The sequence below is a fragment of the Coccinella septempunctata genome, chromosome 5, assembly GCF_907165205.1.
Source record: "Coccinella septempunctata chromosome 5, icCocSept1.1, whole genome shotgun sequence".
Taxonomy (NCBI): domain Eukaryota; kingdom Metazoa; phylum Arthropoda; class Insecta; order Coleoptera; family Coccinellidae; genus Coccinella; species Coccinella septempunctata.
In genome coordinates, this window is record NC_058193.1 from 22857701 (window position 1) to 22874620 (window position 16920).

General features: G+C 34.7%; 1 protein-coding gene across 3 annotated transcripts in view; it reads left to right on the forward strand.

Moving 5' to 3' along the window:
* The first annotated feature begins 1730 nt into the window (after nt 1-1730).
* The window catches only part of LOC123313162 (serine/threonine-protein kinase NLK), a 127204-nt gene continuing 112014 nt past the window's right edge, over nt 1731-16920 (forward strand). For all 3 annotated transcript variants that reach the window (XM_044897904.1, XM_044897903.1, XR_006537726.1), the window contains exon 1: nt 1731-2478. In XM_044897904.1, coding sequence (XP_044753839.1) covers nt 2273-2478 — 206 coding nt within the window. In that variant the 5' untranslated portion in view covers nt 1731-2272. The remainder of the gene's footprint in view (nt 2479-16920) is intronic.

A 16920-nucleotide genomic window follows, 5' to 3' on the forward strand; every position in this document is an offset into this window, starting at 1 on the left:
CGGGATTATTGATTTGTCTATGTTACAAAAAAAAAATAGAAACTTCTAGAGAATCTTAAATCTAGTTTCTGAAAATAATTGAACACAATTATATATTTCTTCTCGCCAAATAAACACAGAAAATTATATACTCGAAGATCAATTTGAAAAAACATTGTTATTGCATTATAACTAAAAAAGTTGTTCAGAAAAAATTAACTACTTCACTAGATTCCACAAAAAACAAGACAAATCAGAACAACAACAAGTTTCAACTTGTTAACGAGTTCGAACAAAACTTAAATACGAGGGGTACCTGAAAAGTGATGGTTTTCAATTTCACACTGTATCTCAAAAACGAAGAGGGCTATCAAAATTCTGTCTGTCATTTTTAATTTCATACAAAAATAGCACTGTATCGCGATAACCGTAATTCTCTACCGTACTTCTTTGTAAAACTGAAATGGAGGATATTTTATACATTGAAATAATCGACAGTTTTCGAGATTTTCAGCGTAACTTCATATTTCCAGATAATATTGGATGAATCGAATGTACCTGTTATACTGAAATATCGAAACCCCAACCCCAACCCCTATATTTGGAATAGGGAAAAGATGTGGTAAGTGATACCTTATTTGAAAGGCCTCCCTATTCCGAGTTCAGCATATTTAATTTTTTTTTATTCAATTCATTCGTTTTCGAAATATTCACATTTAAATTTTTAACAACGTTGTTTTTCCTTTCAAGTATGCTGTGTGAATCAATCGAATTTTCACTCATTCATTGTGCAATTTCGTTGATTAATCTTCTGTACTGTTGCTGCTCTGGTTATTTTTGAAAAATAAAGAAATTATTTCAAATATTCCTGGTAAAGAATAAACTATTTTTAGCTTAAAAATTGTTAATAAAAGAAATAGTTATATTTTGCTGTCTGGTGTATGGCAGTTGGCAGTTTTGTCGAAACCATGAACATGAAATTAGTGAAAATTTGATTTACACAGCATGTCGACATGACCAATTCTGTACAAAATTTAAATTTGAGTACCTATTTTAAAAACGAATGAAAAAAAAATTATACGATGAACTCGCAGAGTAGAAAGGCCTTTCAAATGAGTTTTCACTTTACCCCATCTTCCATATTAAAAATATAGGGGTTGAAGCGATACGGTTTTGAATTTGTCCGCCTGGAATAAAAAATCCGACCGTTTTTACATACCTATGGTACCTAGGTACCTACATACCTAGGTACCTAGGTACCTACATACCTAGGTACCTAGGTACCTACCCCAGTAATTCGATTCTGCCGACCTACAGAGCCGCTCTGTTTCGTTTTCAAAGGCCCGCTATCTTATAATACATGCGTTTGAAGTATTTCGATATTAACAAATGGTCAAAATTATTATGACGTACATTTTTTTCATGAATTGGAATATCAAAAATGATATCCGTGTTCAGAAATACATTGAATCTATAGAAATTAACAGTTCCACTTCAAGCGTTAACATCTTTGGGTAAGGTAAAATAAAGGTGCTCCTGGTTGAGAAACAGCCAATATTTCTTCTCCTTTCGACTCATATATCTACCTGCATTCGAAGTTTCTTCAGGAAAGATTTATCCCGAAAGATTCAGTTCTAGGAACCCTATATTTCTTGAATAGTTGTAAACCAGATTTGTAATCAGCTGTTTATTGCACAGGCGTGCGCACTCTGAACCTACTGCATTTAAAATCCGACGGCCATGTTGGAAAACGTCAGTTCACTTGACTCCGTGGGATAGGTTGTACGCGGTCCGCTTCTGCAACTTTAATTTTTATTTGCAAGATTTCCTTCTTCCTCCTCGACTTTGTTTTCATTCATCTATTATTCAGGAATCTTGAAGGACCAATTAGTTTAGTGGTACGTCTTGGAAGGATAGCGAGATATTGATTGAAAGTGTGATAAACTGGCTGGCAATTTCATATTGAATGTGTTTTAAGGAATGAAAACATAGTAAAGTTGGGAAAATTCATGGTTTCAAGTGACTAATATTTGTGTTCCCTTTTGTGTACAACTGTGGCGTTTCTGTGTGAATATAATTGGAAGTTAATTGAGCATTGTTATTAAAAAAAATTTAAGGCGGACTGAGAATTTTCGGAGCGAACAACCCGTGACATTTTCTTGGTATTCAGTGGCGTCGTAGGGAGACGCTCGTAATTTCATTCCCATTTTCACTTACCGCAATAAGTATTGTTTCAACCGTGGCAGTTCTCGAGTGATGGAATAAGACAACCAGCGAGGTGGTTCAATATTTGATGGCTGTGGTCGGTCCCAACCGCCACACAGGGGTGTCAATGTCCGTGTCTATGAGCTATATGCAGGGCACGACGGGCCCTACCGCCGGGGGCCAACATGCTGCACAACCATACTACCATCCCCGACATGCTGCAGCCCCTGCCCATACCCAGGAGCAGGTACAACCTGACCGCCCCATCGGTTATGGAGCCTTCGGAGTTGTATGGTAAGTACTTCCAAGAGTCTCTCCAGACCAGTTATGGATTATGACGGTTTCCAATCTTAGTGGGCAATCTTCCCCAAATTGGTGCTTCTGGACGAGGATACTTGCCTTTATTGATCATCTGTCGAAGAACCTCTCTGCTATGAAGAGTGATTCGTTTCATCACAAGCCGAAATAACGTTATCAATCACACAGTAAACAACATAAAAATTGCATGGACTATCAGAGACACTGTTGACATGAAGTGTGTTTCAGTGTGGTAGTTATTCTTGGTATTCTAAGGATGAATCTTAAGAATCTAGCCAAAAAGAACATGAAAGCCTTTGAGCTGCCTAACGTTTGATAAACAAAAGAAAGATACGCGTCCTGCAGACTTACGCTTACTGAAGTTGACCCTATTAAATTTGATACCAAATAATGAGAAATAAAACGCGCTCGAAAAACATATTTCTGAGAGTAGTGAAGCTGCCTCGGTAGCTGCATTCAAGAAACTCTTAGTACAGGGTGTTTACTAAATGTGCGGCAAAAATGACGGATTAGGTGTTTTCTTGTCCAAAGACATAAATTAGAAGAACCATACAAATATTGCACCCGTTCTGTGATGTGAGGTGCACAAATTCAATCTTTTCTACATCTTTCGGTTCCATTTATAACATTGACAGGGCAAGACATGTTTTTTTATCATTATTATAAATAGAAATAAATTCACCCGCCTTTTGTTTGTTCACCCCTTAAAATCATCCTTACTTCTTGCAAGATGCAAATTTGCAGTTGAGAATCTCATTCTTTAAAACCTTGGAAACCTTAAAAAAAATGAAGTCTTTGTCTAATGCTTTAAACGTCTAAATCCAAACCGTTAACGTTTAGAAGAAAAACAGCTCGAAAAAGTGAAAAACACGGAGCAAAATATTCACGCTTTTTAAAAATTTTTGTAAAATCTACATACATATTTTGCATTTTTACATTATTTACTCACTCTGTATATTGGTCGTTTTAGGGTAATACGCTATACTGTTACTTCGGCCTTATTGTTACATTGTTTCAAGATAACTTCGCAATAATGAAATATTATTAAGGCGGAAGAAATATCTCGTTTCCTTTCAATTTTATCAACGAAACGTTATGGTTGAGCCAAACCTACGCACCGTACCAACACCGCACCCTGTTGTTTGATGTTTTTGTGGCTATAGAAATGATATTTAAAGGGCTGACAAGGTACGGTGTGGGTATAGTGCGTACGTTTGGATCCACTATCAGAAACGTTCACATTTATAATTTATGACATCCTCTATCTCATTAAGCTTGCATATTTGACCACATGTTTCTTCAAGAATTATTCAACTTTTCGGAAAAGGAATCACCTCCCGCATTTTTACGGCATCTTTAGTAGTAAACAACCAATACTTTAACTGTTGCAAAATTCACATAATTATGGTCACAAAATAATATACATTTCAATTTAGATTAACAGTACTTACTCGAGGCTCGCTTTTGTCAACAAGTTCTTCTGTTTTGGTCTGGAACCGTTTATATTGAAATACTTATTTTGAAAAGTCTGGAAAAAATGAACCCTCGAATGAACCTTTTTTTTGTTAGATATGTTTTTTAAAGAACAATAGCATTGTCAGTATTTGCAGGTCATTACCTTATTGTTGACCATTAAATAAAAACAACATGGAATTCGGGTAGATCATCACTCGAGTCATCACTGCTTTTCTAACAATTTGTATGTACATATATACCTACTCTAAGTAATATATTCTTCATGTTGTTACGCATGCATGTTCAAGGCACATCTGCCAATATACGGATTTTATTACATCAAGGAAACAAGGATGTTTTTGACCGTACTCTGTTTATACCACCCACATCGCAAATTTACTGTGCGTGATGAAGCTATATTGACATCTCACGCTAGTTCCTGTGATATAGGGTTCGTCCCGATTGCAAGTATTGAATTCCCTCCGACCACCCTTTGTTATGGCGTCCTTGAAACGTGGGATTGATTATTGAAATCATATCCATCTTGTTCGAAAATACCTCGTTTCTGAAGATTATGAAACTTTCTTGATTCTCTACACACCATGATGGAATATAACAATAAATCAGCCTTGATTGGATATTTATTCGGTATTCGGCAGTTTTAAAAAAGGTTAATTGAGGAGTACGTTGAAGTAATTTTTTAATCAACGATGGCTTAACGTGTGTACAGTCTGTAGGTTAATTTTAAGCTAGCAGAACCCCAACAATAGGGAATACTCCTTCTGAAAATGATGTTTTTTTTTATGAAATATCTTTGAAACGTCACATTTTGAAATAACTATTTCAGCCATTTCGCAAAAAAAATTATTTTAAGCACTTAAAAATGAAAAATAAAAATGGGTACCTATTTGAAGTTTAAAGCGTTTTGTGAGAATTGCACAAGCTGGCAACATCGACTGAAATAAGCCTTGATAATAAAGGACAACAAATGCATTATCTTGATGAGATAGACAAAGATGGCTGTCTATGAAACCCCATATTTGAAGGATGATTTTGAATAGTTTCCGCGGTGAATTTGAAAAAATCATGAATGAAACTAATAATTATTCAGTTTAAACTTGCATATGCAGTGATAACACTGATAACCCAAATTGAGGAGAATTTCCCATTCCGAAGTTAAAAAATGAATGAATTAGCCTTAAAATTAAGGCGAGAAAATAAATCCAAAATTCCAAGGTGGTTCTGTTACTCGTTCTGCTAACTTTCGACTCAACAACGTCCCCATTTGGATGCACGTACATTAAAATATAATTTGAAGAATTGTAAACAACCAAAATAAAGAATGTGAACGATCTTAACATTGAATTCTTCCCGATGATCATGGCCTGAATCTTTACCGAAACCTGTTGCGTCTAATTTTCGAGAATTTTCTAAATACTTGCATCGAAATCTACCTGAATTTGGTGCAGTGCAGATGATCGGGGATACAGAAGTATTCGTCCGTCAAAGGCGAAGCTTTTCACTAAAGATAGCCCATATTTTACCTGCAAATATAGAAACATCCGAACCGAACGTAAATCGGCCGGCAGGCTGTAGGGGGAAGAAACTCGTCGTAGAAGAAGACTGGTAGAGAGGAAACGACATAGACGACAGAAAGACGAACAAAGCTTTCGGCGAGCAGAAGGTAATCTTGCCACGGTAGGTTGACGACCTAGACCCGTCTTATCGTTATTTTTGGTACTTCTTTGTTGGTATAATGCGGACTCGTCCTGTTCGGAAAGGGAGATTTTTCGGGTTGAATAGGCGATTTTGGTGACATTCATGTAGACATGTGGGACTCCGTTGCATTGAATGAGGGCTTTGCACTTTGGTTCAACGAATTTTTGGATCTCTAGAGTTTTGATTCACTTCTTCTAACAAAGGGCGCTTGGAATGGAGCTGGAGGAAAAATTATAACATCTCTTGGATTTTAAACAATAATTGTTTCTCGAGGAAGACGATTTAAGATAATCCACACGCCCTAGGTAGTCTAGGTCTCTCTCGAAAACTTGTGAAAATTTAAATTCCTATTCTTGGCATTTTAAATTTTTTAAGAATTGATTTCTTCTGGCGCTAATGCTTGAAGTTTTACCTAGGTACAACTCGCAGATTCTTCTTGGATTTTTGAATTTTATTCAGGACATAAGTAACTGTAAGATAATTATACAGTATTGCTTCTACTCTACCTAAAAATTTCTTGGTGTCTAATTGTTGAAGAAATCGCGATTATTTACTTCTACTAGCCCGTCGATCTAGCAGTACTAAATTTGTAATCGATAATTTATAAAGAATATAATCACACCTTCATTCAAACCCACTGTGAATTTTTTTTATGAACTTTAAAAGAATTGGTTTTGCTAGCTTTACCTTCAGGTGAACAGACTCAAATCCGAGTTCAAATCTCTAATCAAACTATAATTTTTGGATAATTCATTACTCCCCAATTGTTGGAGAAAATACTGGTGTTTCTTACTCAAACCGTACGTTATGTAAAAAAAATAACTACCCCGCACAAAACAGAGTATTTATTTAAAAGAACACCTTTTTCTAAGAAACTTACACTCTGAATTTCTACTCACCCTGCGCATATACATTAAATCAATATATGGCTTTCTCAACAATGAAAATTTCAAAATCTACAACATAACAAAAATACTTGAAATTTAACCAAAAGCCATATTTCATAAGGATTGCGCTCGAATCAATTCAAAATGAACGTTTTGATTTATTCGACGCAGCTTCGGACACAGCAGAGGTCATTTTCATATGAATAACCATTTTTGGAACTAGACTGGATAGTAATTATTGAAGGTTGAACGCACTCCCGTTATTGCATTCATCATAAGATGAGATAAAACCTCGGAAAAAACGTAAGTAGTTCAAAATGAATAATCTTAGAAGGTATCAGAGCTAATCTCAGATCTCATAAAGAGGGGGCTAATAGGATACAACTATTGAAAAGAAGTTACTACTTGTATGTTTTGAGTTTAAAATAGCAAAAAAACTGACTAAGTATATTCTACTATTGTTGGCTATGATGGAATAATACCTTATTATTGAATAGTGAGTGGATAAAAAAGAAGTGAATCAGCAATAATTTTTTAACCAAAAATAATTCAGGAAAAACAGGAAACCTTAGACATTAATGACAGACCGCAACTCTGAAATCCCAAGTAAAATTGATTTCCTAGATGATTCAATAATTTCATATTCATACACATAACAAACGTGGGAAATATGAAAAATGTTGCTTTATTGCCCATAAAACTGATTTGAACTGGTTTTCAGTTCTTTTCTCCAAAAATAAGGTGTTAATTTTTAGCAGAAAAAATTATGTTGGAGACACGATTAGATCTCCATATAGCCAGACATAAAAATTTGAAAATATATCTCGTATTAGATAAGATTGATCTCAGAGCTGTATGGTTTTAGCCTGATTTTCTTTTAATAACGATTCCTACTAGTAGGCCAGCAGATTTATCCTAACGATGATCTCGGATTTGCCACAAAAAACCACAACGAAATGAAAAGATTGACTTCCATTTTCAAAAAAATCCATTAAGACTTGATGCCCCATTAAAAATTAAAAGCTGTCATTTTTAAGGGAAAAATCGAGGATTGACATTTTGAAGGAGTATAAGTGTAACGGATAGGACATAGACATTTTAAGTTCTTCTAATGAGCTATGTCACCCATGAAAAGCTTACACTGACGCGTTTCCAATTAATAAATATGTACTATAATATTAGCTACTATAATGTATTAGAAAAACAAGCTTAAAATCCATATGGTCAACCAAGTAGTATTTATTACACAATGAATTCAAATTGAGAACAGATTATACGATTTTCACAAAATGAGTTTTTGAAACACGACACGTGTTTCGCTATCACAATAGCATCTTCAGGTGGGTCGTGGTTTAAAAACTCACTTTGTGAAAATCGTGTAATCTGTTCTCAATTTTAATTATGGATGTTCATCAAGTATCGGCCACAACAATTCAATACAATGAATTCAATGAGTTACAGCAATTTCGTTGACGATAAGTATTGAGTTACCAAACATACAACACTTTGATGACAACAAAATTCCTTTCAGAATAACAACCTTATTTATGACACTACACATGTGTTGTCTTTTAGGGTTAATTCTGTAGATCCTTCACAAAGCATCCAATTTTTCGAATTTCAACGATATTCTTTATATGTATATCATTTACAATACTAAGAAGGTCATTTGTCCTGTTTCTTTACTGCCCGTCACCCTGTACAGGGTGAACAAAATTCGTTGTCTACTGAGGAGAAGAAGAAGAACTATAAGATCTAGAAAAAACGGATGACACATTTCCGAGCTCTTTTTCAGAGACAACAAAAATGGTGAGAACCGTACCCTCCTACAAGTCTGCGTTTGTGAGTTATTAGCAAAAAATGAGATTTCGAAAAGTTCTCATAACTTTTTTGTCTTTGAAGTTACAGATCTGAAGCTTGAACCTTCCTAGGCACTTTTATACGTGGAACCAACTGATATTTTCTTCCAATTCAAAAATAACAAATTCAATAAAAGTTTGCATTTAGAATAAAAATAAAACGAAAATATTTTGAGCCCGTCAGTGGATTCTACGTAAAAAAGAACCTACCCGTAGAAGGTTAAAGTTTCAGATCTGTAACTTCAAAGACAAAAAAGTTATAAGAACTTTTCGACATCGTCGAAATCTCATTTTTTGCTAATAACTAAAAAACGAAGAATCGTAGGAGGCTACGGTTTTCACCATTCTTTGTTTCTCTGAAAAAGAGCTCGGAAATGTGTCATCCGATTTTTGTAGCTCTCATAGTTCTCGAGATCCCCTCAGTGGACAACGAATTTTACCCACCCTGTATATTGAAGATGTACCGCATCGTTTCTCCTGGGCCGTGGATAGTCTCGATGATCGAGGTGAGGAATCCACAAAAATTCAGGACGTGAAACGGGGCCTACTGTTATGAGAGCTGAAATTTCATTATGCTCCAAAATTGTTATCCACGGCACGGAAGTACGACTCGCTTGGCCGGTTTTCCTCTTCACGGTTATTGTTTGGAACCGCGTTTCTCAACGATTCTTCTGTTGATGTTGATAATACACGCGGTCTACGCACACATATGCACGTATATCAATGGATTTTGCTTCTCCATTTTCAACCGGCCAACCGAACAAAAGGAAAGTAACGCAACCGTTTGTTCCTTCCACATTTAAACGGATCAGATTGGAATTTAATTTGGAGTAATGCTATTTTACTCATCGTGGGACATGCGTTTATACCGGGTGTCCCAGATTCTCGGTTTTTATACAGGGGGTCCCAGTTTTGTCTCAAAAATTTGGGACCAAATTTTATTGCATTGATTTATGGACCCAGATTTGCGGATTTCATACAGGGGGTCCATAAATCAATGCAACAAAATTTGGTTCCAATTTTGCCTAGAGAATCTGGGACCAAATTTTATTGATTTATGGACACCCTGCATAAAAACTGAGAATCTAGTACACCGGGCTCGACACTGGGTATATATGAACGCATGTTCTACGATGAGTTGAATTGCTTTATTCCAAATTAAATTCCAATCTGATCTGTCTTAATGTGAAAGAAACAAAGATTGCGTTATTTTCCTTTTGTTAGGTTGGCCGGTTGAAATGTGTGAATTTAATTTGGAATAAAGCTATTTTACTCATCGTAGGACATGCGTTATACAGGGGGTCCATGAATCAATGCAAAAAAATTAAGTCCCAGATTCTCGAGACAAAATTGGGATACTCTTTTTTTAACTTTTGCCAGGAGTCTCTGGGAGTTGCAGCCCCCTAAATGTCGCTCCTGAAATAGTTATTTTCCTATCAAGTGCGGAAAGTGATACTTGCCCGCACGAAACTGCCGTTGCCCGAACGATGCGAAGCAGAGTTCGGGTAAGCAGTTGAGTGCGGGCAAGACACTTTACGCAAGAGTTAGGAACAATATTTTTTCTACAAGCGCTTGAAATATATAAATATATCCATTTCACGAAACAGATCATATCTCATTTGATTAATTCATATATAATGACAGACGTAATTCTGCATGTCATTACTATGGGTTTCCCATCGTTGACGTTCTATGCATAGAAACATGATAGAATTTAATTTACTCTATAATATTTGCGTGCGGGAAAAACCCCTGCTAATCCATTCCCGCACGCAAATGCGTGCGGGAAAGAAATAGCAGGCGTTTTTCCCGCACGTTTTGGGAAAGTGACTCTTTGCAACTTGGAATGCGTGCGGGAAAAAGGTTGAACGCGCACGCTTGTAGAAAAAATAGTTTTTTTTGTATCAGTATCCAGTCATACGAAAATCACTGAATTTATTTCACTGGAGTTTTATGATACGCAAAATTATATGATGATACTTATTTTGGCAATGCGCTCCACTTTTTACTGGACCACAATGTGTTTGGTACCACTAAACATTAACCGCGTATCTGATTTCCTTCAGTTTTTTTTATGGTAACCTCAATTTTTTCACCAAAAATGGATAGAAATTGCTGAGGATGATTTGGTATTTGATGGGATTTTTATCAATCCTTTTTTTATTGTAAAGATGAAATGGTTAAACCTGTTGAATTCGAAATGTCACTTTTTATGTATGTTTTTGAGATTAATTAATTACATGCAATAGGGAATTCTCCTCAATTTGGGTTATCACTGCATATGCAAGTTTAAACATTCATGATTTTTTCAAATTCACCGCGGAAACTATTCAAAATCATCCTTCAAATATGGGGTTTTAAAATTTAAATCGCTTTGTGCGAAGTTTACGATTTGGCAACAAGACAATGAAAAGAACAATGTCCGGTTAGCTTTGTCTATCGCATCAAGATTTGCATTCGTTGTCCTTTATTATCAAGGCAAATTTCAGTCGATGTTGCCAGCAATTCTCACAAAACGCTTTAATCTTTGAATACCCATTATTATTTTTCATTTTTAAGTGCTTAAAATAATTTTTTTTTGGAAACGGTTGAAATGGTTATTTCAAAATGTGACGTTTCGAAGATATTTCATAAAAAGTACATTTTCGTCAGAAGGAGTATTCCCTATGTAGTAGTGAACATGTCTTTTTCGCAGGATAGTAATTGATGAACTATTTTAAATAAAAAAATAAAAAATTCATAAATAAGTGAACAAGTGATTCTTTACCTGTCATTAACTAAAATCTACCCTACGAAAAAGACAATTTTGATTACACTTCAATCACTTATGAAGTGTATGTCGTTGATCTCAAAAAATGATAAAAAAAGTCAAAATTCGAATTCAAGTTCAACCAGTTCAACCCTATGTTAAAAACTCGATAAATATCCTATCAAATACCAAATCATCCTCAGCTACAGAAGGTTTATCCATTTCTGGCACAAAAAATTGGCCATCAAAAAAATACTCAACTACCTTAGTACAGTTTTCTGAAATTGTTTAGGGTTTTCACTCCCAATCTCTGGAACAAAATGAATTCAAAATATTTTCAAAAGTTGACCTTCTTCTGATGAAGGAGTCTGATATAGACTCAAACGTTACTAAAAATAATTATAATTTTAAAGTTCATTTTTTCAGTTCATTGTCAGGCAACAATTTTTCCTACTTGATTTGCTCCTGACAAATTAGTGCAAGAATTTACGCAGGAGCAAATCGGTTATTTCAATTTTTAATTGATTTTGTTCCAGAGAATAGGAGTGGAAACCCTAAAAAGATTCAGAACATGCAGAATCCTCTCAGATTGAATTTCAATCGATACCTTAGTACAGGGTTTATGAAAAACTACTCAATTATACATGAAAATTTGCGTGATTTGCAATAAAAATCAACATGTAAGTGAAAATTGGTTATTTTTTCTGAGATCTCAATTCTCAACGATTGAATCAAGTCAAGAATCGTGAGATGATTTCTAAAACACCTGGAAATGGGAATCGTACGTCAATAACAAATTCTACAATAAAGGCCTATAAATACATCTCCGTGAATGAAAATGCGAAAAAGGAGTCCCCGAAATGGGCCAAATATACGCATCTATTATTCAAAACAGGATAACAACCTCTCAAGGTCTTTCTAGAATGTGCATATATACTAGCGAACAATAAATGTACATATTTCCTTTGGGCGGCATGAACGCTGAAGGCTACGTTTCCCTCTAATTTGGGAAAGGCTATTTTCGACGTTCCGACGAACCCCCTCCGAAGTCGATACACCATGGGCGTCGCCGTGCTTTGACGTGCATCAGGTCAATTCTGCGGAACGCGTTTATGGGGTTTTTACCTGGCGCATTTCTTTGAACTCTGGCGATTAAATCGACCTTGCTGGTGTCTACGTTCGTTCATCTTGGTAGACGGCGTTTGAATGCGAATTGTTTTTCGGATTCTCACTGAAACGATCGAGGTAATAAGAGTAGTACCAAATTTTATTTTTGAGCTTTGAAAAAGTATCATTTTGGCTCAATGTCTGTAAGCACTAACTTACAGAAAACACTTGAATTTTGTGCTTTCCTTCATAACCTTATTTCAGAATTCCCATGGTCACATTAAACACATGGAAATCTGAAATGCGAAATTACTGAGGTTCACACACATATTGCTATCATTAAACAACCCTAAGTATCGAGCTTGGGATACTTTGGAAGGTAAGTTTAGATTAGGTACAATAATTGCTTCTTCGTAAACATTCACAAGCTAGAGAACGGCAAATAGAACTGAAAAAAGTTGTTAAATCTTAATTATATATGTAGTCGTTTCGGAAAATGAACCTTTGGCTTCTTCAGGCTTGCAATTTATTTAGACAAACAATCAAACATAGTATAATTCCTCTTTATATCATAACTAAAAACCTATCAAAAATGTACTTACTTTACTCCAATATTAAGGATACTAATAGGTACCGACACAGAAAAAAATTAATATGAGTCAAAATTTCTCCAAAAATTTAATCTATCCTTGTTTCCTTCAACAATTTTAAACCGTCATTAAACAAATGAATCACAATGAGATTACAGATTATACAGGGTGTCCGAAGTTCGAGTACCTATTATACGTTTTTGGCGAGGTTTTTGGAGAACTGGACATATTTGATATCGAAAAAGTGGGATTATAATATTGTTCAAAATTCTCTACTGAACTAAAATATTTTTGGTGCTTGACCACTTCCGGTTAAACAAGGTGTGAAAATAAAATTGTTCAAAAAAATTATTTCCCAATATTTCGTTCCTGATATGAATAAGTAATCAATGCTGAATACATTTCTGTTAAACCATTGTGTTATTTGTATTCATTCGAATAGTTTTCAAAATACATATCGAAAAAAAAACTGAAAAGAAGGGAGATATGCGTTTCATTATTATGTTCGTTATTCTTATTCTAAATATCTGCACAAATCGTTTTCACATTTTTGAAGTCAAAGAATCTGGAAATATTGTACATTTCCTGAATTTGGAAAAATTTCTCACAGGGTGTTCCAAATGATGTGTCGAAAATTGGAATCAAGATTTGCCCATAACTGTCGTTTTTCAAATTAGTACCCTAATTTTTTATTATTTCGTTGGAGTATTCGATGAAAAATAATGAATGTTCTAATATGTTAATCTCTTACAATGATTATTTCCCGACTTAATGTCGTACGTAGAGTACCATTCATAAAATCTGTTTCATATCAATAATGTATGGTCATAGAAGATAAATTTTCCCAATAATCCACAAATGACAGACCTCTTCTCTGAATTCATTTATTTGAAAAAAAAAAACTAAAAATACACAATTTGAATGAATAAAACAAAAATTTCAGATAAGATTATTAGATCTGTCACTTTTGAATTATTGGGATAATTCATCTTCTATGACCATAAATTATTGATTGAAGCAGATTTTTTTAATTTGATTATACTTACGACATGAATTCAGAAAATCTTAAATAACTCAGGAATTATTCATTTTAGGGTATTCACGTGTTAGAACACTATCATTATTTTTCTTCGCAGAATCCAACGCAATCATAAAAAATAGGGTTTTCCTTTGAAAAACGAAAGTTATGGGTGAATATTGATCCCAATTTTTGACAGAACATTTGTACCCTGTGGCAAGTTTTTCAAAATTCAGGAAATGTATTTCTACATTCTTCGACTTCAAAAATGTGGAAACGGTTTATGCTTAAGATATTCAGAATAGATATAACAAACACAATACTGAGTATGCATATCTCCTTTTTTTTTCAGTTTTTTTTTTTTTTGATATTTCGAAGACCATTTGAATGAATACATTTGTTTCAACAGAAATTTATACAGCATTGAATACTCAATACATAATTGGGAGACACCCTTTTTGACTTTTTCCAGGAGGCCCCCTCTTTAGGGGTTGCAATCCCCCGAATTTCGCCCCTAAAATAGTCTTTTTTTTATCTCTGAATCTGGTATGGTCGGGGATGGTTCTCCTTAAGACACTTTTTAGCCGCAATTTCTTCGGAACCACTAAACAAATTTGAATTCTTTCATATTCTTGTCTCTTGCAATTTTTCCATGAAAAGCATTTGATTGGCTCTGATAGGTGAGGTATGAATGGAATTTGGTAAAAGATCTTTTTGTTATGGTCATTCGCTTGCCTGGCAAGAGTGTTAGGTGCCAGGTATTTATTGATTTTTTCCATTATATTCTGTAAAATCAATCACAGTAAGAAGTCAGTGATTCAATGTTATCAAATCTTTAATGAACTGTTAGTAGTCCAAAAGCATTGATACCCGAGATGTTATTTCTTTGGTATCAACCACATTAGCAGTTTGAAAAAAAATTGTTCTACATGTAATAGATGAAATTCGAGAAATCGTCATAATGACATGAATTGAGTTGATATTTGAGCCTTCAACGTTTTGAAAAAATCGAGCATCTGAAATAGCTTGATATAGAATCTCCTCAAAAAGTTTTTGACGACAAAAAGAGCAAAAGGCGAAAAGGGAAAAAGCCTCGGAAAAAGCTAAAATGAAATTGGTCAGTGGTGATCAGGCTAGACCTTTCAGGAACCACCCAGATCTTGAAACTTTCTGAAAGCCTGGTAGAAAACTCGGTATGGAAAAATAACTCTTCTCTAATTCAAAAGAAAAGATCTTGATGCAATGCCAAACTTTTCTTGGAAATACTGCATACCTAATAGTTGAAAATCTTGCCGATTATGACATAAAATGTACTAGAAATATTGAGCCTAGGAAAAAGTAAGCAATACGAAATTTTATTAATCTTTGAATATAAATAGACAAAGCTTGAAGCTATCATACTTCGTTTTTCCAGAAATTTGGGATATCTATCCTGCATTTCTAACTCACGATCCGAAAATTCTACTAATCTTGTGACTTCTTCGACTGAACTGTACATAGGTTATGGGCTCAGGGATAATTCGTTGCTCTATGTTTCTGATCAACTATTTATAGCTACGCCTTAAACAAGACTCCATAGCACCCAGCCTAAATTCAACCAATAGAAAGCTAACCATTCTTACCGAAAATTCCGGCGTTATGAACAGGAAATCGAGGTGTTACGGACATATTACAAATCAATAAGGATATGCGGATTAAATTCGTGTAGCGGATTCGCGGTCTTCGCCCTGATCGGTCCCCCTTTGATAATAATTGAATTTAATCTTTGATATGTGTATCAAATAGTTCTGGGATTGAACTACTGATTGATTTGTGTGCAATAATGGATGTTGAATATTGATCAGTGAAGTTCGGATCTCATACTATGCTAATGCTGTTGATGTTATTGCGAACAGCGGCGGCGTGTGGAAGAACATCGATCATGGTCGCAGTTCGGACCATAGATGTTCGAGGAACATAGTATTGGGAACATATGTTTACTAACATCAATATTCGAACATCTGAAGTGGCTAATGGTTAGTTCAAGTGGAAATGCCAAAAAGAGATCACTGTTTATTAAAGGAAGACGCCTTGTTTTCTCGAAAAAAGATTAGGTATTTGAATTTCATTCTTATTCATGGTGTGTGTAATGAAGTTGTTGATAGAACAGTTAGGCTCTTATTTCAGATCATCAAGAGATACCATCAATTGAACAATGAATAACATTTGGTTCCTTCCATAATAACAAGAGTCAGAAACAGAGAAATGTTTTACATGAGTAAAAGAACTTGAATGCAGTTTTAGCGTATTTTAGTGCAAACTTGAAAAATTCTCTAATTAATGCTAGAGGAGATATTGGATTATGTTCTTCTAAAAATTTTATTTGAGGTCAAATTTTGAAAGAAACTGATTTCGTGAAATGGATGAAGATATTCTTTTGTGACGATCATACACAAAATGTTAAATTCAGTTATATTGTTGAGGGGATATTTCTTATTGATTTTTAGGAGTAGAATCATTATTCAGATCAAAAAATGTGGGTTCCTCTTTGAAATGAGGAAGCTTTTGATGAAAACTCAAATGAAAATTTGGAATTTTTGCGAACATCCCGGAAATTTTAAATCATAATTGAAGTGAAGAATGAACAAACATGGCTTCAATTATAGTCTTGAAAATTAAATTCTCGCTACGACCAAGGTCAAATTTGTGATAATCCTGACTAGAGAATATTTGTTTGCGAGTTCAAATAAGAGATTGAAATCACTTCAAAGTTTTTGAAAGCCAATGAGGAATTCTCCTCAATTTGGGTTATCACTGCATATGCCAGTTTAAACTGAATAATCATGAGTTTAATTCATGATTTTTTCAAATTCACCGCGGAAACTATTCAAAATCATCCTTCAAATATGGGGTTTTAAAATTTAAATCGCTTTGTGCGGAGTTTAAGATTTGGCAACAGCGCATACAAGACAATGAAAAGAACACTGTCCGATCAGCGATCAGCTTGTTTATAAAATAACAGCGGTTGATCTACAGGCGCGTACTTACTGGCGAA